Source organism: Echiichthys vipera (genome assembly GCF_963691815.1).
Source record: "Echiichthys vipera genome assembly, chromosome: 19".
NCBI lineage: Eukaryota > Metazoa > Chordata > Actinopteri > Perciformes > Trachinidae > Echiichthys > Echiichthys vipera.
Window position 1 is genome coordinate 12,202,598 of NC_139844.1, and position 25,417 is coordinate 12,228,014.

Below are 25,417 nucleotides of genomic sequence, written 5' to 3' on the forward strand. Positions count from 1 at the left end.
GATCTCAACACCATGAAACCATCTTTAGAACAAATGTTTGTCAAAGGGGAGTGAGAGGAAACAGCATTATTTGGGATTGTGGTCGACCAGGACATCAGGTAAGGCTTGATCGTCGAGGTTCACCCACTAAATCCTGATGATTTAAAATGTACAATGGTACATGTTTGAAACTGGGCCCACATGTCGCTGTGCAAACGTTGCCTCAGTCAGCACTTGGACGTACAGTAGCTCTAATGTCTTAAAGCACTCAACAACTTCCTGGTCAGGATTTAAAAACAAATTTAAATAAAAGCAGGGTTAACACTGAGAAGTGAAGGGAAATCCTCGCTTTCTTCTTTTTTAAAAAACAAAACAATACAAAAAAAACATTCATGATATTTTAAATTAAAATTCTCTGAAATTGTCACGGACCAAAAGAGAGAGAAACGCTGCCGTCATTTCCAACAATGAAAACTCTTCCTCAGCTTTGTTATGTACAAGATTTAAACATACCGTGACATGAGGACGACAGTTTCATGTAATTTTAAAATTAATTGAAATTTGCCGCCACACTCTGACATCACAGAGCAACACGACATGAATCATATATATCAAAAATGGGGGGAAAGACGACCACACACACTCACTTAGGCAGGTTATGCTGTAAATTTACAGTAATGACACCTATAGTTCTGTAAGCCAAAATCTCTATTTTAGAATGCTGAACATTAGGGTAGCTTTCTATAAAAAAAAAAAAAAAATCAATTTTTTCCCATGTCATTTTCTCACCCGAGGACACTAAGCATATGGCTTAAATATTTGTAAAACTATGTTGTCCGATGGCGGAACAAGAGTCTCTGATTCTCAGTCTGGCTTGCTGATCCTTCGAGACCCGACATCTACTCTGCTGTGTGTAGCTGCACATGGCTCTGTGTGTGTGTCTGTGTAAGAGTGTGTGTGTATGTGTGTGTGTGTGTGTGTGTGGGAGAGCAGAGGGTGAAAAGGAGAATCCACAAAGAGGGAGTTACTTTTTAGGTGAACAGACTGCAATTCTTGCCCTGTGTGCCATAACTGTTTTTCCTTTTTTCCCTCCATTATTTATTAGCACTACGGCACTGTCTCCTCTTCCTCCCTTCAACGTCTGACACAAACGATCCTTAAATCAAGCGCTGCATCATAGCCGCCATCCCTTTAGGCTTTCAGCAGGGCTGCCAGTGTAAACATGATCCCCCTTTCTCAGTGAGCTCAGAATACTGCCTCGACAGACAGGCGGAAACAGGGGGAAATAAAGTCAACAAAAAGACATCAACAACAAATACAATGGCCGTCGTAGTGGAGATATGCAGGTTAAGGGGAACAAAAGAAATTAAAATATGGACAGCTACCAGACAGGAATATTTCCTGGGACAGGGAGCAGTTAGGGCAGTATGGATCCTTAGTGCAATGAAGGCCAGAGGAGCAGCGGGCTGCGCAGCCTCAACGTTCATACAGCTGCTCGCTCTGGAAGGTGTGGCCAGCCGGCGGGCCGAAAGAGAGGTCCAGTGGGCTTCATCAGCTCTCGCCAGGAAGAAGATAAGGGCAGACATTATGCTTCTAGTCACATATATTCACTCACACAGACGCGTCCATACATACTTTAAACTCTGTAAAACTACTACGGCTAAAACCTAGGAGGGGAAGAGAGAGAGTCCGGTCCAGAGCGTCCTCTGGAGGAGTCCTGAGCCTCATTTCGTTCACTTCGAATAAAAAGTTATGTAGGTGTGAGCGTCTACGTGTATGAGGACGTGTAAACATCAAAATGTGAGTCGTGACGAGTGCGAGAGATTATTCTGCTAGGCCGTTGGAGCGAGTGTGTGGTATTAGGGTTGTGTGCAAGTTAACTATTCCTGTGACCAGTTTCATATTGTATTGGTATTTGTATTCTGTGTTTGTGTTCTTCATATGTTTTTTGTTTCCTATTTTGTCTCTCCACTTTTGTAAATGTACATTCATCCATCGTAGGGGGCAAGTATGACACTGGGCCACACACCAACTGATCCTGAGGCTTTTCCAGTGGTCCGACAAAGACTCTCGCCTCATCAGCGCACTCAAAATAAACAGCAGTAGAGGTACTGGAGGACGCTGTACCACAGGTAGCCGGAGACGAAAGCCAACGACTGGATAACGCACAGCCACATGGGGTCAAGAATCATCGGCCGGGAAACTGCCTCCTTTTGTCCTTCGTGAGAGGGGAATGATCCTGTTGAGGAAGACAGAAGGACAGACGTGTCAGAATTTTCACATTTCTTAAGAAACTGCAATTAAAATTAATTTAGTTCTGAGAAATAAGGATTTCCTTGGTGTTGATTTAAGATTGTAATTACCAAAAGGAAGAAATGTACGTTTAATTTGTGTCTAAACGATGTGATTACGGCACTACTTGTTGCAATAAGATTTGACAATCTCGCTATTAGCAGTCACCACATTAAAAGAGGCTATAACCTCTCTTTAGTATCTTGTGTGTGACAAACACAGAACCCGCTGTACTGTAGCTGTCGGTGTGTTCACATGCACATAAATAACCAAGTTATAGTCGCCTTTCTCCATAAAGCTGACTTATTAAACATCCTGTGACAAGAAACCTGGGTCGCATTCAGACTTATTTAGTCTGAAACTGTGGTACGTTGAACACCCTGTTGTGTAGAATAACACAAGCTTACATACACGTCGCTGGGAACCCTGTGGAGATGCAGTTTACATGATATTTCCATTTAGTGACCAATGAGTCACTTTCATAACGGTCGTGTCTCCAGCTCCTGATATCAACTTGACAGCTGCACCATTTGATTAACACCTCTAACACATCCACAAAACAAGAAAAAAAACAAACTTAAAACCCTCACTGTGCACCGTTTTTTGGTTTCAATGACACCGTTTCCAGATTGAAAGTTACCCAGGTTTCAATAATCGGGGTAATTATAATCAGGGTTTGCATGCAGGGAATCTCATTCTGCTTTTTGCAAGTGTACACATTCAAGACTTCAGCATTGCTGGGACTAAAAGTCTTCTCAAGATGTCTGAAAAAAACTGTTCCGATTTGATGCAGACACACATACACAGCAGGAGTCTCAAACCTTTTCCCCTCTGAGAGCTAATTTGACAAAACGAAAGCAGCTGAGAGCTACTCATTATTTGTAACATCCAATCACATAGCTGTATATATTTGTAAAAGTATTATTTTAATTGGCCTTTAATTGGCCTGTCAACAGAGTCTAATGTTGTGGCGTCATTGATGTAACCAAACTAGGACGGTATTATATCACAGGTGGTGATGTGAAGGGGGCGCGCGTGACCCCGGGGAAAGAAAGGCTGAGAGAGACAGAGATAATGAGGAAATACCGGTGTGTTAACTGTGTCTAAAAATGTTGGCAGCAGACAGCATGAAGCCAAATAAATTGAGAGGTCACTCAAAGACATTACACCCAAATCAGCTTTTTCAGCGAAAGCGTGCAGAATATTGCCAACAATCGTCCCGCTTTGTGAATGCTACTTCAGTAAACCGGCGAGCACTGCTGTCAAATTGCTCAGTGCAAAAACCCCATACCATAACACCAAATGTTTTTATTTATTTTTGTTTTGTAAGTTAAAGTGTCTTATAAATTGTGCTCCTGAGTTAATATTGCTGATCAATTTGAATTTCTTATTATTATTATAATTGTTAAATTAAATTATTATTATTATTTTAATTTATTTATTATTATTTTTATTTATTTATAATTATTTATTGAGTTTATTTATTTTCATTTCTCAGTTTCAAATGGTTCAAGTCAGTCAAAAATGTTTAAAGTTTAAAGAAGGATTTCATTTGTTTTTTAAATTTCAGGCAAATTTATGCACTTCAAATTTCAAAAACAATGATAAAGTGATTCTGTGTTGTAAATTGATCCATATTTCTTTCTTTTTTCTTTTCTTTAATGTTAAGAAGGATACAATGTTATGCAGAGGTGTACTTAGAACAATTTTATAGACAAATGATACCAGTCGCGACGGGAAGCACTGGTGTACAGGCTGAATCAAACCATGATGATGCGCCGGTTAACTCTCACAAGTTAGTCTATGTTTTCAACGACGCTGTACATGTACCAGCAGGTTCTTCATAGCTGCATTTACGCAGCAGTAGATCTCTCTCTCTTGTGCGTGCGTGCGTGCGCACTAAAACTAAAATGTGACAAAGCCGGTAAACTGCCCACCTCTAGACAAAACACGACAGCAGCAGTTAACTCTTAACTTTAATTAGCAGCTGATTGTTAAATAATCATTATGTGTCAGGAGGAGGTGGGATGTCTGTGAATTTTAAACAGGTTCACCAATTGACAGTGTTAAAAACGTATACACATACTGTTCGAACCTTTAGCGAGCCACTCAAACGGGTAGCAAACTACTGATAACTCGCAAGCGACGAGTTGGAGAACCCTGATGTACAGAGTGATGTGCTCCAGTCACGGGAGTTGACAGTGTGACTCCTTGCAACAGTGGCCCTCAACTGTCAGTCAAACATTGCCATGGGAACGCCCAATCTTAGTTGAAGCTCAGACTAATAGCTAAGTATTTATCAAATAGGTTTTGTTAAGCAGAAGAGACATGCACCACAGCTGCAGTATCATTACAGATTCAAACTGAGGAGAAGGGACTTTAACCAGCTGATATGATGAGACAGACCTGTGTCGTAGAAGTGGGTCAGCAACTCTTCTTTCTCCACAAACCTCTGATACAGCCAGTCAGTCAGAGGCGCTGCCTCCACAGGAACTTCTTTTATTGGGTACATCCTGGAGGAGAAAGGGAGAGACGGGCAGACAGGAAGAGATGAAACACAAAAAAAGGATTATTGAAGTGTCACTCAGCAGAAACTGTCTGCATTGATCCGTCGTCCAAACTCAGGGTGTCAGCCGTGGTCCCTGAGCAGAGCAGTCTATTTCAAACTGAAACTATTACATGCAGTCTGTGTGTGTGTGCGTGTGTTGTTTTGGAGATTCATTAGCTGGTAGGCTCATCAGCGGGAGACAGAGGTGCTGAGGGGAGCCTGACAGGAGACAGAAAAGTCGTGTGGCTCCAAAATGGTGTGTGTGTGGGAAGAAAAAGTTAAAAACATAGGAGAAGCAGCACTATTACATTCTGGCAACCACAAAAATATGTTTAACCTGTGGCGCTGCAAATAACGATTATTTTCATTATAAGTTTATTAACTGTTAAGTTTCTCGATCAATCGATTAAGGAACGTCAGACAAACTGCGCCGCACCAGTCACCAGAGCCTGTGGCGATTTCTTTAAGTGGTTTTGAGGTTTAAAGAATGCAGAATGTATTTATGCATTAATGGATAATAGGATGAAAGATTTTATTTGCTAGAAAATATTCAGAATTTTTTTTTGTCCATTTAAATTGATTTAACGCCCTCTAACAAGTATTGTATGAATTGTATTCCTCTAAACCGTAGGATAATTTTGTTTCCTTGGTATATATTAGAACTGCAACAAACAATTACTTTCAATCTCAGTTAATCTGTCGATCCTTTGAGTCATTAATTAGTTGTTCGGACTATAAAAATCAGAAAATGGAGAAAATGTTCAGTCACAGAGGTGGAAAGAAATCTGAAGACATTCACTGATAAGAAGCTGGAATCAGATAATTTAGACAAAACAATTAATTTATTATCAAAAAGGTTGGCATTGGCAATGACTTTTATAGCTGACAACTAATCAGCTCTAGTATCCATGGTGATTCAGAAGCCACATGACTGATTAATGAACTGAATATAAGGACCCCCAGAAAAGACCTCAGACATCACCCTGACACCAAATGTTTCTTGTTAAAGCATGGTGTACGATATCTTCAAGCTCTCGTATTCACCTCAGCGCTTGTGCGTTCTCAAAAATCCAAAAGTATTCACTGCACTTTCATTGGAGATGAAAGAAATGAAGTGGAAACCAGAGGATTGTTTGTTGTTGCCAATCAACTTCCTGTAAATAAGTGAATAAGTGTTTCATCTCTGCTCACAAACATCTAACTGTCCATCTCTGCTACAGGAGCTCTTTATTCCACATATGAACCAGCCAGATTAAACCTTTTGCAATCACACAGTTCATAAATAAAACAATGGCTGATGCACCGGTTGACAGAGAAGGGGAACTTTTACAAGCCACGATGAGTGCTGATGAAATCTAGCCTCTAGCCAGAAGGGGTCCCTAGTAGGCTGCACTAGCAAACAGACCGGCTCCTGGTCACCTTCAAATAGAGGTTACAGTCTCCTCCCGCAGACAGCATTTCCTCTGCACTCAACATTTACTCAATATTCCCGACTGGATAATGTCCTCCGTAAAAGTACATCTGTGCCTAAGAGGGGAGCTTCTGTAAGAGGGAAGTAATAAGTGATACAACTTTGATTACTAAAGTGATCAATATATTAAAAAAGCAATCCAAGCAAAAGGCAAACACACTCCTGTCAGGGTTGTTTCACGACTCTGTTGCAGGTAGGACATAAACTCTTTATTAGGTACACCTTTCTATTACCGGGTTGGACCCCCTTTTGCCTTGAGAACTGCTTTAATCCTTTGCGGCATAGATTCAACAAGGTACTGGAAACGTTACGTGAGGCATTTTGCTCAGGATTAGCCTTTATTCTGATTATTAATTGTCTAAAATCGAACCGAAAAGAATCAGTTAGACAGAAAATTAATCATAGCCAATTTTGTAATTACATATAAAAGTCAGTTTTTGGTTCCAGCTTCTGAAAAGTAAGGTTTGATGTTTTTTCTCCGTTTTAAAGAGATACTTTACCTATTTTAATGCAGGTCTGTGTCATAATTTGGCCATTGTGTTCAGATGAACAGTCTGTCCCAGCAAAACAGAGCATCAGAGAGCTTCTGCCAAAATCCACAGAGTTGCGTGAAACTTCTGCCGTGGAGACACAGGCCAAACACCGTTAATGTGAACGCAATGCCTTCAGTATCATGATAGAAATACAGACCTGGATGAAAATCAGCAAAATGTCTCTTTAAATGATTGTACCAATCGTCAGATGAAACAAGGACATTTCTAATTGATAATGAAAATAATGGTTAGTTACAGCCCTCATTTCCATGAAAGTATTCAAAAGATCCCATAAATAAAAAGATGCATGGAATAAAAATAAAAGATATTCAGAAGTAGTTGTCCACATGACAAATGTAATGACACATATCCATTAGTTGAGCAGATTTAAGAAAGATATAACCCTTTGATAAGTCAAGTGTTCTAGACATGAGTCAGTTGGATTAAAGGGTTTACATGGAGCAGTTTTTTTTACACCTAAGCCCATATTCTGAATTTTATTGGTGTGATAAGCTTCTGTCAGAGTTTGTCAGTGCAGTAAAAACCTGGTCTTTGTACTGAAGCAGTCCTGATGACTCATGCAGGAAAAGGTTTGGCTTACTTGTTCCATAGATCAGAAGGGCGGGAGCTGACGGTTTCAACACAGACTTCCGTTGCGTTTGTATGTTTTAAGTGCATATCTACGGACCCTTCAGACAGTTCAGTGTGTGTCACTCTGTGGCAAGTCTGAACAACGTCCTGTTTAGGTAGAGTAACTCCCACGTCCCCAGTGCCTTGAAACTCGATAAATCCCAGATGAAACTGACTAAAAACCTGTCGCTTTCATCTGTTTAAGGTTCTAGTAAAGCTGAAGTTTTGGAAGATAAAACAGCTTTGGACCAGTAGCAACACCGGGCCCCTCTGCGTGGATCTAGCTTGTCCAAAACTGGAGCTGAGCTGCTGTGGCCACTTGATAGGGTGATTAGAGGCTACAGCAAGACGTTCCACAGTGCTTCTTCTACTGCATCTATGGATATCAGGTGTCTTGTTACTGGTGTGCCAAAAGAAAAAAACACTATCACTGATGCGTCCTCAAGGCACTAAGAAAAGAGAAAAAATACATTCAAAAGAGCCTGAGAATGATAGGCACGTCACTGCCTCTTTATAGTACTACTGATATGTTATTATATGGATAGAAATGGTGATGGGTGGTATTTTCTTTGCTTTTGGCTTCATCTGTAGTTCCAATTAAGGGCTTTATTTTTGGAGTTGAAACTGAGCATCTTTTCCACAGAAGTGATTGGTGACAGTGGTCTTGTTGTCATTAAATATAAGTAAATGTAACATGTTTTACACCTGCTCCAGTACAGGAAGCCAGTCAAAAGCCCACTCCTCTACTATTAAATGTAAACCAATCACTTTGTAATCCTACCAGAGTAAAATAGGAGCCACTTATCAGAAAGTTTGAACATTTAAGAACTTTAGTAGTAGGTGGCGGCCATAGGGCTTTCCTGCAGCGGAAATATTCATGCAGAAAGGAGGAGTCGCTGCTGATTCTTGTCAAGATAAAAATGAACATGCTTCGAAAACATACAGTCCCTGTACCAGCTCATTGTTTTATCAGCCAAGTTTGTTTGGAGAGCAACTATCTGGATCCTCTCGCAGGCAAATTCAAAAAGCATGCCGAGGTTCACAGGTTTCATAGCCTGTCCTCAAATTCAGGTTGATCACAACTGTCTTGCTCCAGTCCATGTATTATTTCAGATTAGGGCTACAACTGACTGTCATCAAATCCACACATTTGAGAAGTTGGAACAAGCAAAAAGCAATGACTAAAATAGTTAATGGAATTTTAACAAATAGTTACACTCATTGACACAGCTGTTAACGTTTAGCTCTTTATATTGAAGTTTAAATGTATCCCACAGTGTGCCGTTTTTTTTAATTATCATGACTTATTCAGCATGAAGAGAAGTTTATATTAGAAAATTCTAAATAGTTACAGTTGCTGAGACTTCTTACCCCATTCTTTAACCACTGTTTGCCCCAGTAGTGATACATAAGATTGCCATGCTTTCTTTCTAAGTGCAAGAGAAGGCACACTGTTGCATAATTGTCAGTTCATGATATAAAGCAGTAGCGGTAATAGTCCTGCTTTCTCTGCAAATTACTGTATTTACTTTGTACCCAATGATAGGCACACGTACAGGTGCTCTAATAATAGGATTCTGAAAGTTGTATGTAACGTAAAACCATTTTAAGAAGCAAGTATAGCCAACAAAAAAGCAGAAGCAAGAATTTATTACACAACACTTGCATAGCAGTTAAAAAAAGGAAACAAAAATGTACGTAGGTCTATTGGCTGCTGACGTGCAACAGGTTGTACAGAAGTACAGGCTGCAGCCAACATCAAACAGACTTTGATCAATCAGGTGTATGGTTACGCTGAATAACAGATTCTGTGATTTTGTTTACACAAGTGTGAAAAATAGAAACTTTATATTGTGTCAGGTGAAATGAAACAGAGCGCGGCTGTGTTTGTTGTGCTGAGAGACGTGGCAGTGGCACATGTAACAGTGTACAGTAGTGATGGCGGCGGTGGTGGTGGTGGTGGTGGTGAGGAACTGGTGGTGATGTGTTGGCGGGGAGCCACAGCGGCGCTCATCATTCCACCCTAACCCACTTGGCAGCGGCCTGCCTGTTAACCTGACACCCTGGTGCACAGACAGACAGCTGCAAGAGAGCTGAAGATTCTTCTGTCAATAAGCGTTAACATAAGACTTTTAACATGTGTGCACCTGTGCTACATCTAACAGATGATCCTCCATCCTAACTTGCATTTGTGGTTATTTTCTGGATAAATGTTTAGTTTTATGAACAGATGAAAATCATTGGCCATGTGTTTATTCATTAAAAGAAAGACAGATTCAGGTTATAAACCGTGCAAATCAGAAAGTTTCCACCCTCAATATTTACTGCCTTGTTTGAACCATTAAGCTTCTGTAAAGCTCTTATTCTTGAGATATCGTTTCCCCTTTTAACTGGGCCGGGAAGCTAATTAAATTTGGACTCTTGCTGGAAAAGTCTGTCCACTCGACAAGCCTCTTTGGAGGGTAGCCAGCCATTGTTTGGGGACTCTATACGGCCCTCAATCTCTCTAGCTGTGAAATTTTTTGAAAATTACTTTCTGATTGAACTGATAAAAAAGTGATTGATATATACGTAGATACAGTATACCCCATATTCATACATGAATTCGTAAGCGAACATTGTCCTGTAAAAAAAAGTTTTTTCAGTTTGACATGTTCAGGGCACTGAAAAAGGCAGCGAGTGAAATGCTTCACTGTCATTGAAAACACTTGCCACACACACACACACACACACACACACACACGCACACGCACACGCACACGCACACGCACACGCACACGCACACAGTTAGATGTGGCACACCCAGTTGCTCTAATGCACACCCTCTTTTCCAGGTATTTGTGCTCCTTATCCCCACTTTGATCTGTGTGTCTACGTGGCAGGAGCACACTTTCACATGGTCACAGTGACCATGTGCCCCTGACAGAGTGTTGCTCTTGTCATTTGAGGACACTGGAGAGAGATGGAGGGTGTGGGAGGAGCAGCGTGGAGGTTAATAACAGCCAAGGATGGGAGCATTGACCTCTTATCACCGCAGAGGTCAGATGTAAGAGGCCATAAAACCACTGTCACAGGTGGATATGGACTGTGTGACCTGTGCTAACTCAACAGTCACACAGATGTCAGTAAACCCTGTAGTTTATCAGCTGGCATGTTTGAGGTAAGTGTAAAGTAGGAAGCAACACGAGTACTGATTCATGTTAAATCAATATAATATGATAAAATGGCAAAGGGACAGGTTTGTGGAGAAGAGGGAAGAAGGAGGTAGGAAGCAGTTTTATTTTGTGCGTTGAGATAAATAAAATTTGACTGAAAATTACTAATTGTTATAACAGAGAATAAAGTTATGAAGAAAGGTACCATTGGGTGGTACCCTACCTAACAGGTAGTACCCTACCTAATAGGATGCATTGTTTGGTGAAAAATATAATCACCATATGAAGTCATTTTGGACTGGAATTTGAGTTCTTACAGGTTTATTTAGTTATAAAAAGTGAATTAAATCTGCATATTTGGTAGTAAGAATCTGTTCTATTTATTACTATAAAATCACATTTTAAAATAAACTTCTCACGAGGGAGATCCCCATTATGCCCATGTTTTGATTTACCTACTGTAGCTATTATTGGTAGTGTAATTATTTTTGCTGAACTTTAGATGGTATGATGAGTGTATTTTCTGCAATAGAAGTCAAATTTTTTAAGATTGCATGTCTATTTATAGGTCAGTTTAAAAATGCAAATCATACCCTTTTTTGTGTATGTCACTGGTTAGATTGAGAACCAGTGGGTTAAGCCGTTGAAACTTATGGGTTGTTGCCATTATCATCTTGCCCAATGTGAGATGATGAGCTTCTAACTGTAGCCAGCAGCAGAGACCATTTTCTACAGGTCTAAAGGTGCACACTAACAGCCTCCCACAGCACAAACTGTCCCAACAGGCCGTTTTATAACCAGCATTACCGTCTACAGCAAACAAGAGAAACATTTCTGAGACTATGCTAATTTCATTCTCAGGCTTTTGTTTGAGTAAAGTAATTTCAGCGCCAATAAGCCTTTAAGACCTGCAGGTACCCGGTCTTCCACCTCTCTATTGAATGAAGTGGTATGGATGGGGGATGATTCCTGTAAAGTGTTTCTATGGCGACATGTCCTGGAAAAGACTCTAAGCTTTGGAAAAAAAAAAAAAAAAAAAAAAAAAACCAAAACCATCCCTCTACTAATGAATTACCCCAAGACACCATCTCTAATCACTGAGGTACTAATTACGCTCACAGTTAAAACACGAGTGTAAGAGATATTGATTCTGTGTGAGGTGTGAAATGAACCTAATTAAATAGAAAATCGCTTAAAAAACAGTAGAAAATGTGGTGTCTGATTTACATCTAGGCACTACTCATTTTTACAAGGTGCTTAGAGAAAAGAAAACCTGCCTCAGATATCTTAAGAAAGCGTTGAGGGCTGCAAGCTCAACAATTCTGTGTGAGTGTTTGGTCTCTGAGAGAAAGCCAGGTGTGCAGCTCGAAAGCATCCGTGTGATGACCAGGCAGACTTAGACTCTATAAATCATGTCACCTTTCAGATATTTTCAAACAGCAGCTTTCAGAAACGCACACAGCAGCACAAAAAAATGAAGAGAGGAGATGATGCATTTAAAAGAAAAGGATTTCAACTATTTTCACACCCACTGCTGCCCTCACTCGGCCTCCGTGCACCCACCTAGCTCTCCCATCTGCCATTCACAGAGGGCTTACGACGCTGCAATCTGGAAGACTGAGATTATTTGGAGAGAGGGCAGGAGACAGCGAGGGAGGGTGGGGTTGAGGGGTGAGGACTGGAGGTAGCGAGTGAAAGAGGGAGGTGGAAGGATTAAAAAAAAAAAAGTGCTCAACGTGGATTCATCTAGAATATTACTCAATTCTAAGCTGTCTGTTTTGAAGCTGAAGACTCAGGCGCAGCAGTAATCTATACAGCCCTGTAAAACAAGAACACAGGCGGCCTGTCAATTATCAAGATCAGTTCACATGGAAACTCAGGCTGAGGCAGTCGGATTCAGGGCCCTGACACACCAACAGGATAGCAAAGAATGATCAAAACGCTTCATGTATTCTGTTGAACTTTATCACACCCCAGAGAGTGCATTTAACATCTTTCTAACATCTGATGCACATCTACATTCAGTGCCTGCGAGGGAGGAAATAACTCATTATTAGTCTGTATTTATAACCCAATAAATAAAAAGCAAAGCATCTCTAAATGATAAACTAATGAAAAACAAATCTAGCCAATCGTTTTCATGCTATTGTGAATCTGGTGAAACGGTCTCTTCTGCTTCTAGAACGACTAGAGAAGAGGAGGATGCAAAAAAAATAAATAAAGAGACGCCTCAATAAATGGGTGAAATCACTGATTTGCAAAGCTGAACAGCCAGTCAGAGAGCTCTCACACAGACAGCCTCCAGTCTGCCTGCTGCAGATTCAACACGCTGAATCACAGATGAAAGCCAACAGCTGACACTCTGCTTGTTGTCACGGCCCTTACTCTGCACGTGAGGTCTGAGGATTCTCTCTTCTGTATATTTTCTGATAACAGGATCCCTTCTGAGGTTATCATATTAGTATAACGGCAATCTATGGGGAACCAGAGGCACAACACTTTGAAACACACACTAAGACAGGGAAGCCCCATTTTTTTTTCTTTCTGTGAAAGCTTTGCTTGATGCTCATTCTCAGGTAAGCATGGACATGGTTTCCGTAACATCCCTGATACAAAGTTAGTTGTTTTTTATCATAAATATTGGATAATCTTTCACAACTGGTGCAGCCAGGTGGGTTTTTAGTTTGATTTGTTCCTCCCATGGAATCGCAACACCTATTAAAGGCCCACACAAATTTCTTTTATATGGCTGGCAAAAGTAAGTTTTGAGACCAAATTGGTTCCTCAACAGGATTTTTGGGAGTTCAATTTGCACATGAGCAAACACAAACTGAGCTGACAACCACAATCTAAGGGCCTGCTTTTCAGCCAATCGAGCAGGATGACGGCAGAGCTATGATTGTCAGTTCAGCTTGAGCTAATCAGAGCATGAGAAGAGAAAACAAAAATGAGGAAAGCAAGCAAACGACCTAAGTCAAGAGGGTGCAAGATCGAAAACAAACTTGTTATACCAGTCCGTCTGCTGGTTTCCCATTTTGAATGACTATCATCGCCTGCTAGCACGGACAGTTATTTCCTCATGCGGGTGCAGAACATACGTACTAGGTGGCTGAGGACTGTCTTTGTGGTGGTTACAACTGCCTGCTTTTGGCCCAGACAGAGGCGAAGCAAACGTCTGCACTCCTCACTGTGAGTTCTTTGATGTGGGATGGTGCGTGTGAGCCTTTAGGTTAACAAACTCACAACTTGCCAGTTACTCTGGTGAAATAACCAATTTGTAAAATTCACAAGCTTCCCCTGAGAACTCAAAATCCCTGACCTTCCTGTCTGAAGTAAATGCCTTTTTGTGTCACAATTATCAGATAAAGGACAAAAGACTGAATGTAACACAGTCTGCTGAAGCAACTTAAAGCCTGATTTACTACTCTCAAAAACACAACAACCAGTCTTCAAAACTCATTATCTTAACTTAATAACAGATTTGTTGTATATTATTCTTGTTACGCTGGATGGCACGCATCCTCCTATCCGGACAGAAATTTCCCAGCTTGGGATCAATAAAGTATCTCTATTCTATTCATCACCAAAGTACACCGCATTGCTCACTCCCCCACAGTGTTACCTTGATAGGCAAGCAGATTAATCCTCTTGTTGACTCTGCACCTGTACCAGCATGGGTCTAACTTTTGTCTGATCAGCGTCATCTACACGACTGGAACTGAGTGTGCACACGTGTAACAGGAACAGCTGTGCCTTTAGCTGGGTTGGGTGACTCCCTGTCCGTCCCCAGCCTGCAGAGCTGCTGACCAAGCGATGAAAGCTGATTCTGATTGTGTCAATGGCTGATTAGAGAGTCTCAGAGGTGGGGTGGGACTAGTGCATCCTCTGCTCGTCTAATTACAGACTTAATGAGTCCTTAGCTTTAGCCCAAGAGTGTAGAGAAGCCTCAGGAGAGGAGCCAGCAGGCCAGGCTTCATAAATCATCTTTTACTTTGCCCCAACATATCCTACACACGGAGGTGAACACACACGTGAGCTGTGTCAGGAGGTTGTTCGGGGGCAAAAGACAACATTACGGGTCAGATGACTTCTATCTGATAAATGTGGTTTGAGTGTGGATACATCCCTGATGATCTTCCCTGTGAAGACAATGCACATGGGGCCACATTCATCTTGAACAGAGCCTATAGAAAATCTAATCCTGGCCCACCTTCATTATACCCTCGAGTGGGTGGATTAACAACAGAGGGGAACCTGGAGGGCACCGACGGCAGGACATGGAGTAGCAAATGCATTTGAATTAGAGCAGCGATAATCTTTGTTACAGAATACAGGATGATGACTGTATTTTATTACAACCTGTATTTTTGTTTCCACGTTGTTACAATACAACTTTGAAACTGTGATGTCTAAACTATCACAATAACTAAAACTTTGTTTCACTTTATGGGTATTGCACACATCCCATTAAAGCAATTGCACACCTGCAGTAAAATAAGTTGTCAAATCTGCAAAAATACTAGTTAACAACTCTACAAATAAAATATATTGGGCTGCACGATATTCAAGAAAAAAAAACTGACATTACAATATTTTCTATTTCTGCAATATTAAGAAATTGCCTTCAAGAATTTACACCGTCTAGAGAGAATAATGTTTTATACTTTTTTTAAAAATTGAATGCATCAATCTGATGTACTTTGAGAGCTAAATTTGTGCTCTAATCATAAACACATGGGTTGTATGGATTGTATACATTAAATTATCCTGTACCAATGCAATTATCCATTATGTGCATATATGTAGGCTATAGGTGAACGGTGTAATACGTGTTGATAGCCATTTTATCTTATTTGTATTTTTATCTTGTTCTTATCTTGTTTCGTGTTTATTTATCACTCAATTACTTTTTTCCTTGAGCTGCTGTAACAAGTGAATGTCTACATTTTTGTGTTTTTTATTTAGTGATAGTGATAACACAGCATCACTTAACACCCGCAACACATGGTAAAGTTTAAAATGCATTAATGATAGAAAACTACTAAATCTAATACGTTACTGCACTTATTTCATGATGTAATGTGGTGCATTTTCATGTGATGCAGTTTCTTTGGCTGCATAATAGAGTAAAAATGTATTCTCTTAGAGGGGAAATCTGTCTGGGTCCAGGGCTGCAATCGGTGTCATAACATAAAAAAACATCACAAGGACAACATGAAATCTCAAAACATAAGAGACAATTTGACAATAGAAAAGAGACTGTAAGAATTAATTATTAGAATTAAAGAATTCCCTCATGTTAAAACTAGGTGAGAAAAAAAACAACCAATGTAACACTTTTTTCTTACCTGTAGTGTACATGTGTGATTGTAGGAGGTCTGTAGCCAAATATCCAGGTCTGGATGTCCATGGGTCTTGCTTTGGGGTAAGCTATGGTCACATCTATGACCCACTGGAGGCCTTTACGTTTATTACCTGTCACGGAAGAAACATAAATATAAGTTATGACACATCTGAAAGGTAGGGGTCTACTCTAGAACATGCTTACTTAAAGACTACTTAAATGAATCCACACAGTGAAAGCTTTCTTGTTTGCCCCAAACCAACAAGGCTCTCAGGTCAAGGACACGCAACATGGCAGCCACACAGCTGTCAGAGATTCAATGACACTTCAATAAACACTGGTTATCCAGATTAAGAACAGTACCTCTGACTACCAGGTGTCCCTGGAGATCTTTATATTATGCAGCCAAATGAAAGCTGGTTACCTGCCAAAGTGACTGGGGGAAAACAGTCTGACCAGCTGAAAACCCAATTTGTCTGGCAGCTACAATTGAGTCACAGTAAAAGAAACATTTTCACATCAAAAGTGAATCCTTCTAAACGGTTATTTTACCAATAAATGACCCACAAAAAGGGTTGAAAAACTTTAAAATTAAAGCAGAGTACACAGAAAAGACAAAAGGTGGAAAAGAAGTAAAAATGGGGGAAGTTGGACAAGAAGGTGAAGGTTGACAGATGAATGCTGGAGAGGGAATGCTAACAGGTGATAAATATTTGTCAGCTGTGAGGGTGCATGTGAGCGTGTATTTATGTACATTAGACAGGGTCAGCTCCTCTGCATTAAACCTCCTGGCTGTTATTCGTTATTCTGTTACTGAGGCTGTCTCAGACATTACTTGTGTGTGTGAAGTATGCTGTGGCTTTGAAAACATGGGGAGCAGTGACTTACACAGTATGTCAATGTGTGTTACTACTGGGAGTGGTGAGAAACAAACAAGAACGGATCCACTGCCACAACACTGTTGAAAGCCATTTTTCTTCACAGAGTAACTGGTTTCCCCTTGTATTTCACATTAGAGCAACTCTACACACAGCCCAGATCTGTCTTTGTACTGGACACGTAGCCATGAAACCACCTTTACACCCAACCGTGGATTCTGATAACAAACAAGTGAATTAACTAAATGCTGGAATTTCCCTTTATTCTGAACAGGTTTATGATCGCAGTAGTGTCCCCAGCGTAAGGACTCGTGTGTGAGGAATGACGCCCAGGGCCTGGTATGCTGGAAACCTTTCTGAACGGAGGCTCCGTCACAGCAAATTAAAAATGAGTTCGGCAGATTTGCCTGGTTCTCAGGCCAACATTTCCTAATTGATCTTCCAGGGAATATTCTATATCGCATGCTAACCAAGCTAGCTATATGGTTGCTAATACAACATGTAATTACTGTTAGCTAAGCTACTTGCGCATGTCTACTAGATTAATTACTGTGTTCTTATAGGGACTTAAAGTGGAATTCGGGCGTAAAATTATCCCAGGGTCTTTTTCCGGCAAATACACTCGTCATTTAAGCCATCAAGACTTTTTTTTTTCCACGTAACAAATATTAACGGAGATATACTGGAGAGTCACTAACAGTCACTGACAGCCAAATGCAGCTAACACTGATTAGCTCAGGGCAACACGGTGAACGCATTACAACGGCTTTTTTAACCAACAACACTGCTCAAGATAACACCAAACCTCTGCAGTAGCATGATAAGTGGCTCTACACATTACACATTAATGTTGTTCTTTCACTGGTGGTATTTTGTTTCTTTTTGGCATGAAGCACAATGTAACTCATTTTTAAATTTTGTCTACACTTTTGTGGATCCTTGTCACTGTACTAACTCATTTTTACAATACCTTTGGTCTAACTCTGGTTTACAGTATCTCATCTTTTTATGATTCATAATCACTATCATTGAATTCAGTTGCGTCCAGTGAAGACTTAAAAAGGCCAACTTGTCCTCAGTCTTCACAGGAAGTTTGTTTGGCTGCTGCATGCAAAGTAAGGACAGAATACCATAAATGACACATGTCCTTTAAGAATGCACACCTCGGTTTACTTAGTATTATATTGGTTTCACAATTCTAACAGCAAAGCAAAGAAATGAAGAAAGCAGCTGATGCACAGGCTGCTGGCTCATTTACACCAATGTTGCAGTGACTTGATAAGCATCCTTGGTATTGAAGGGAACGGCTTACACCGCACCTATCCCTGTGTGGGTAATTGGATCTGGATGTCTGTCCAATGTGCTGAAAGGCAGCCATCGTCTCTTGTGTGTGGCCAGCCAAAGAACGGGGACTGAGCCAAGGTATCACTGGTGCCCTGTACGCTGTGACAAACAATACTGTAATAACAGCAGCCATGGTAATTTAAAATGACATCAGAGAGGCCCTGTTTGAGGAAGGAAACACACTGGCAGATATCTGGCTCTCTATCAGGCCACTCTGCAGGCCAATTACAACACTTGAAACCCACACATGTCCCCTCCCACTGACTAAAATGTGGATGAAAACTGCCTCCGATTGGTTATTGCAATCAAACACATTTACCTTTGTGTGACATGGAGCTCCATTCCCCACCCTAAATGACTCACAGCTGTGAACTTTGCATACCTGCCAACGGTAAACAGTTTTATAACACATAAACCTTATCAGTCTTAGCTGCACTTAGAGCCTTTCTGCAGGCTGTGAACTATACTGGTGACCAGTGACCCATGTGCCTTGTATCTGCGCTGAGCAGTGTATTTAGCCCGGGTGACATTGTGTGGCTGATACACAACGGCACACACATTTACATCAAATCCTATTTTCTCCAAGTGGCCCATTTGTCTCTGAGTGAGTCAGCAAGCTCCGGGCACCTCTGCAGAGCATCAGGGAGGGTCAGAGGGAGACAGAGCAGTGTCTTTGATCAGCCATGCGCGCGTACACACACACGCGCGTGCGTACACACACACACACACACACACACACACACACACACACACACACACACACACACACACACACACACACACACACACACACACACACACACACACACACACACACACACACACACACACACACACACACACACACACACACACACACACACACACACACACACACACACACACACACACACACACACACACACACACACACACACACACACACACACACACACACACACACACACACACACACACACACACACACACACACACACACACACACACACACACACACACACACACACACACACACACACACACACACACACACACACACACACACACACACACACACACACACACACACACACACACCAAAGGAAAGTGAGGGACATAGCGCTCTTCTGGGTATGTTTTTTTTCTCCTAGGTTTTAATGCCATTAGCTAGATTCAAGTGGAAGGACAAGCCCTACTGCAGCAACCAGCTATCCCTCCTCCTGAGCTGCTGGAACAGAGGACAGGACACAGAGAGATAAAGAAAGCACTGGGATTTTAACTGGAACTAGCAGGGTAAAGCGGGGGAAATATAATGTGACATGAAAAGGATTGACATGTCTAAAACCCTAAAATGTTTATAAAAAAAAATCCCCTTCTTGCCAGAGGTCATAAACAAATTCTCTGTGGTCATCAGTGTTTGTGGACATTGTGCTAAATTAGCAGAAAAACATACAGCATATAATTTGGCACATAAATGGAGCAGTGCTCATCTTTATCTAAGATTCATGACAGCTCATTAAGAGATACTTCTCTGGTTTGGGCAGTCTGTCCTGCAGAGGGATAAACAGACAGTTGCTGCTGAGGTTGTCGGACACAGAGCTGTGTTAGCAAACTTGTGAAAGGCTAAAGTCCCTGAGCCACATTCTCAATAATGCAGGCCTAAAGTCTCTCCAAATTACAATTAACACAGCACACTCTTAAAATGGATTTTGAACCAAAGCCAGGAGAACCCGCTGGGTAAACCGAGTGTGCAAGGGCACGGGGGACTCATTGCATCTGTATGTAAATGGCCATTTAAACACTGTGCTTTTTTTCTGGGGATGGTTCCAAGGAGCAAGTTTACTGCGTTACCTGGATCATTTTACTTAGTAAAACCATGAGCATCTGTGGTGGGAAAAAGTGGGGTTTCTCCCGTGGAACAAGAGGAACCCCAGTTGTTAACACCTTTTAGTCTCCGTTTACACATTTACTTTTCTGAAATATCTTTAAAATGTTACAAATAAACTCAAGTGTGAAAAAAAATATTGCGTTTCTCGCCATCAAAAGGTTGTTAATTGCAGAGTTATCTTCCTGCTCACTGGCTGTATTTAGGGCTGGTCTCTAGACAGAAAAATTACTCTTCTACATATAACCACTGGGGTTTCAGGGACCTTGATGTAATTTCTAGCACCTCTGTGCATGTCACCCCTTTACTCTCCTGACAATCTTTACCACCAGTCCCCTCTCATTTAAAACATGACTCCCAGAGGACAGTGATGAGGCATGCTCCATCCCTGGCCTTCCAGCCAACATAAGATCACATTTGATTAAGAGTTCACAGAGACTGAAGTAAAGGAAGAAAAAAACTTTTACCACACTTCGCCAGGAATAGCATTCAATCAATATGGGAAAAAAAAATCCTGCATCTTCAAAGAACACCTCTAATTTCAATCCCAACTTCATTTGAGTTTAGTGGATCTAGGAAACATACGATTGCCACAGAGAAAACTTTTCGGCTGTTTATGACCAAGTTAGCTACCAGCTGCGTCACCGCGTGTATTCCATGTCACGTCCTGCCTCCTGCACGCTCCATGAGCGAACCATGAGTATTTTCAGCAAATCTGAACACATTTGACACAGAGAATCTCCGGTTGTGTGCTGCATGTGTCAAAGAGACTTCTTCCGACCGGATTCTCCTGACATTGTCCAGAGTTCATATGTCAAAACGGCTTTAGTTACCTGTCTTGTTAAGGGTCCCAGTTTCGCTGCCCACACTGCCGTTCTCCTGCTGGGCCGACAGGGTTTTCAGGATAACCTGAGTGGCCCCAAGACGAGGCAACGTGACGTGGGTCAGGTGGGGGAGAGAATGCTTCTTGGCAAATAACTGACTGGTTTCCCGCCGCTTGCGCAGGAAGCCACCCTCTGGGAACAGCACTATCCACTTCCTGTCACGGCTGTGGTAGTATTTCTCTAGGTGATCTTTCAGGTAGATCAGCTGCTTATCTCGGTGAGCTTTGCCCTGTTGGAACAAAGGAAACAATGCAAGCACTATACTTCATCCATCAAAGTCTTGTGAACAGGTGAAAAGTTATGGCACATGAGTTTCTAGAGCATTTTCAGTTGATTCATACCATCAGCACGCTAAAAAAGGGGCCAATTTAAAACTAGATCACTACATTCAAAACAAGTGCATTTATCTAAAAACAAAAAATGTCTGCCTTCTCAATTTCCTCTAAGGGCACAAAATGATATAGGCTAAGTGCTAAATTAATTAACTTAACAATAAAGATGTTTGTGTCGGTATAAAATCAACCAAACAAATGAAAACGAGCTAAAACAAATCACAAGTTGGATGCAGAAACACTGTGGAGCACTCAGAGCAGCATTAATGGCACGACTAAAATTGATGCACAGCATGATGGGCTTGACAACATTAAAAGCATTAGCAGTAACGGGATGTAGGGGACCATGATTGATTTTTAGTTAGGCCTGGTGAAAAGCCATTTTAAATGCATTAGCATAGCCGCGCTGGACTCTGTGTGTCATGTGAGCACACATGCAGCTGTGTGCTGTTGCAGTAAGGTAAGGTAAAAACAAAGAAAAGAGATAGATATCACCAAATCAAGTAAAGTGAAGGATTTTGTAGCTGCAGCGACAAAGTATTTGATTCAAAGAGAAAAGCAGGTTTTCACAAACCTATACATGACCTTGAGACTATTTCTGTGATTTTACTGCAGCTACAAGGGTCAGACTACGAGTCAGACTGTCTATATATAGTGGGGGAAGAGGAGAGCACCTCTCCTCCTTTCCTAATATCAGAAATATATCTAGGTCTGTCTGATTGGGCATCCTCAACAAAAAGGCAGTGCAGTGTGCCTAGCCATTTGCAGGTTGCTTTGCCTGATCAGGGCCTTAGGCTGCATTACTTTTTTAATTGGTGTGCCCAATAAACTGGCAACTCGGCACCAACTGCTTGACAGTAATGACACCTTCTAGTTATCACGTGTACTTGCACACTATAACCATACTCAGTTTTACTTGACTCCACAGTGAGTAATTTGTGTAGCTCGGTGGCTGAAATGTGACCAGAAAATGTCAACAGCTGCTTGTGACTGTGGCAAGACTTATGACCTTTAAGCTTTGTCCATCCTTTAATTAAAAAACATGAAACACTTATTTGAGGTATGTCTCTAATATGAAGTTGAGTTTAAGAAAAAAAAAAGCAATTACAGCCATGTACCACAAGTAAGTGTACTACAGCCTTCAAAGCCTGCTGTGTTGTGCTGTGCATAATGATGTTACAGACATGTCTGCCACCCTGAGTGGACAGCAGATGCTTGGAAGGCTGAGGCAGATGCTTGCTGTGCTGTGTGGATGTGTGAAGTATTCTGCGGAAGGATGTCAAGAATGCACACACAAGAATGCCAAAGGGGGACACAGTGAAAGGGAGAGAGAGAGGATGGCAGAAATGAACCGGCCTGCTCAGGCCTTCCCCTACAACCTGTGTGGCTGTTAGCAGGCTCAGGGTGCTTCACCCTCGGCACAGTGCCTGATGCGAAATTCCACGGCAAAGCATTTCCGTGACCTAAAAAGTTTAATTCCCTCTTGCCATGTCTGTGGTGGTTGTGCAGCTCAAAAAGTAAGAGAGGAATGTGTGGACTTTTCATTAATTTTTCCAACAAAACAAATGTGTACAAACACAGCCGATTAGCAGTGCTGTTATTTAACATAATAATGATATTTTTAGATATTTGTCATAATGGAGCTGGTTGCAGCAAGTACTTTTTAACCCCAGAGAGAGAAAAGATGAGCTCATTTCCAACAACGAAGGCATAAAATGCATATAAACTGATGAATTCTGACCATAGACTGTATAGAAAATGGACGCAGCCTCTCCATCATAGTCTTTCAACTTGATCCAATCGCCTAAGGGAGTTGCCATCTTGTCTCAAACTTTAACCTCCAATAAAATAAAAACTAGCCTGGTAAAAAAAAAAAAATCACCCCTCTGAGTGTTGTCATGGAGATATGACCTTCACATTCAGACTAGAATAGTTTTTTGTACCAGGCCTTAAATAGGTTAAATTATGCTGTGAAAACAGCCTGTGGGGAGAAACTGCTTTATTATGAAACCAGCCCCTAGTGGTCACTCGGAGAACTGAAATTATTGCCACTTCCTTATTGGATCAACCAGGAAGTCGCTGTGGTGGGGGCTTGATTCTAACATATAGTAGTAGGATTGTAATATGCATACTATCTCTGTGCAGATTCGTCTTCAGTCTGTCTCTAATTGCTGGGCAGCAGGGTGGCTTCAGACCAACGACAAGAAGCACAAACTGTGTACAGAAATGTCATCCATCTTTGCTGAAATGGATTATTTAAGTGGATGTCCATATTTTAGTTAGTTCTAGGACCGGATACTGACGGACAGTTGAATGTTCAATATGCATAACAATGATGTTGCAGTGCTCAAGGCCTTTTGTTATTTTTGTGCAACAGTCATACACATGAGATCCTATAAAAATATGTTTAAATCATGGTAAATGGTCTTCCAGAATTTTGCATAAAATATATATATTGTTAATCAAACACCTGGAAACAAAAACAAAAATGGAGGTTTTATGGAGAATGGAAGATTGAGATTTTTACAAAGGATTGATATATCCAGAGTGTTTATTGTAATCGTAGCCACAAACTTCTATGATATTCTGCCATTTGCTGTGAATTTGTAACAAAGCATTGTTTCCTGCCTGAAATAAACCTCCAAGACTTGCATGATATTCCAGGAATTCCCTGACCAAGAGTCCTGTCGGCTCCATGTGTAGGCCTGTCAGAGCAGGCTGCTCTGTTCCAGCTGCCCCTACAACAAAAGGTCCATCTGACCCAGCGAGGCTGGGCAGCCCTCCCACAATACTGTCAACTGCCTTTATCCTTCTCAGAGGATGCCATGGCTGTATGAATCCCTCTAACCTATCCGCTGTCCAGCTGGGACAAGCAGAGAGGTGGTGATCCCACTTTGCGGAGCGCAGTAAAAACAGGCCAGCAGTAGCCAAGAGGTTGAAAGAGTTAGGTTATGGCCTAAAGTTCTATGTTGCATTCCTGAGACCTTCAGAGAAAAACGAGGTGTTGACATGTGACAGCAAATAGTCTTTAATCTCCCCCGCAACAACTGTCAAACCTGCTAGGCTGCTCCCTAGATATATAGATAGTATGTGTAATGCTTACTATTTCAAGCAGTGTGTGTTAATGTTCAACTTCAGATGGGCAAATAACAGGCATTACAAAAAAAAAAAAAAAGACACTGCAACATTTCGCACAAATTTGAAAGTAGGTCTGCGACGACCTTGGGTGCCAACTGACTCTCTTACCTGTCTGATGAAGAAGTCCCCGTGGATCAGGGACACTAGGCCAAAGTTGGTGTATTTGAACACATGGTCCATCAACCACATCATTTTTTCTACCACCTGAAAAAAACAGAGAAATACATTTAAAAAAGTTAAAATCCCACATTCACCTGAAAGCTAAAAAATAAATAAACAAAGACTTTGGATTCTTTGGTCCCAAAACAGATACCGCCCCTCTTAGCACTTCCACCCTCATGACCTGCACCAATGCAGCTTTGGCTTAGTGTCCTTTCAGTGCTAAGAGGATAAACTGGGCCAGGGATGCAGTTGTTGAGGCAGATCATGTCATCATGTCTGTGCAGTGCAGCTCGGCAGCTCCAGTGCAGCGTCAGCCTCGGCCAAAAAATAAACTACATAGCTGCGCCCTCCGTCCCAGAATTCAAAGCTAATCTCTAGCATGATTTGAGCGGCAGGGCGCAAGCAGCAGGTTTTGAATATGAAGATCAATTATTATTTGCGTAAAAAGTAAAGCGACTTGACTTTTAGGCTCGACAAACGGCTGCTGGCAATAATTCATGATATAGAAGCTCTTTCCGAATGTGATTAATGTGCATCTGGTTAATAAATGTAGCAGCTACATTTCAACCTTGGTAATTAAGCAAACAGCTGAGCCCTTAACAATGTCTGATTAACTCTGAGGGAAAAACTAATAAGTAATAACTATTAACTAATAACAAATAAGTCACAGCTAGTGACAGTGACACTACAGTCTGGAGTGTTTCTGCTTGCTTCAAATAAATGCAGATACATTTCAATATATAACTTTTTCTCTCGCCTTACAACCACACAAGGAAAGTATTTCCTATCCCCCCAAAAAACGTTGAAATTCGGCTCAAATTTTCTCTGTAATTTGTGTATCAATATATCCAATTATGCAATAC

At 41.2% G+C, this 25,417-nt stretch overlaps 1 protein-coding gene across 1 annotated transcript in view; it reads right to left on the bottom strand.

Moving 5' to 3' along the window:
- Positions 1–514: 514 nt before the first annotated feature.
- The window catches only part of lpgat1 (lysophosphatidylglycerol acyltransferase 1), a 39,165-nt gene continuing 14,262 nt past the window's right edge, over positions 515–25,417 (bottom strand). Inside the window, exons 4-8 of the mRNA XM_083933750.1 lie at positions 24,501–24,596; positions 20,872–21,151; positions 15,957–16,083; positions 4,678–4,784; positions 515–2,218 (exon numbers count right to left, since the gene is read on the bottom strand). Coding sequence (XP_083789876.1) covers positions 2,067–2,218; positions 4,678–4,784; positions 15,957–16,083; positions 20,872–21,151; positions 24,501–24,596 — 762 coding nt within the window. The 3' untranslated portion in view covers positions 515–2,066. The remainder of the gene's footprint in view (positions 2,219–4,677; positions 4,785–15,956; positions 16,084–20,871; positions 21,152–24,500; positions 24,597–25,417) is intronic.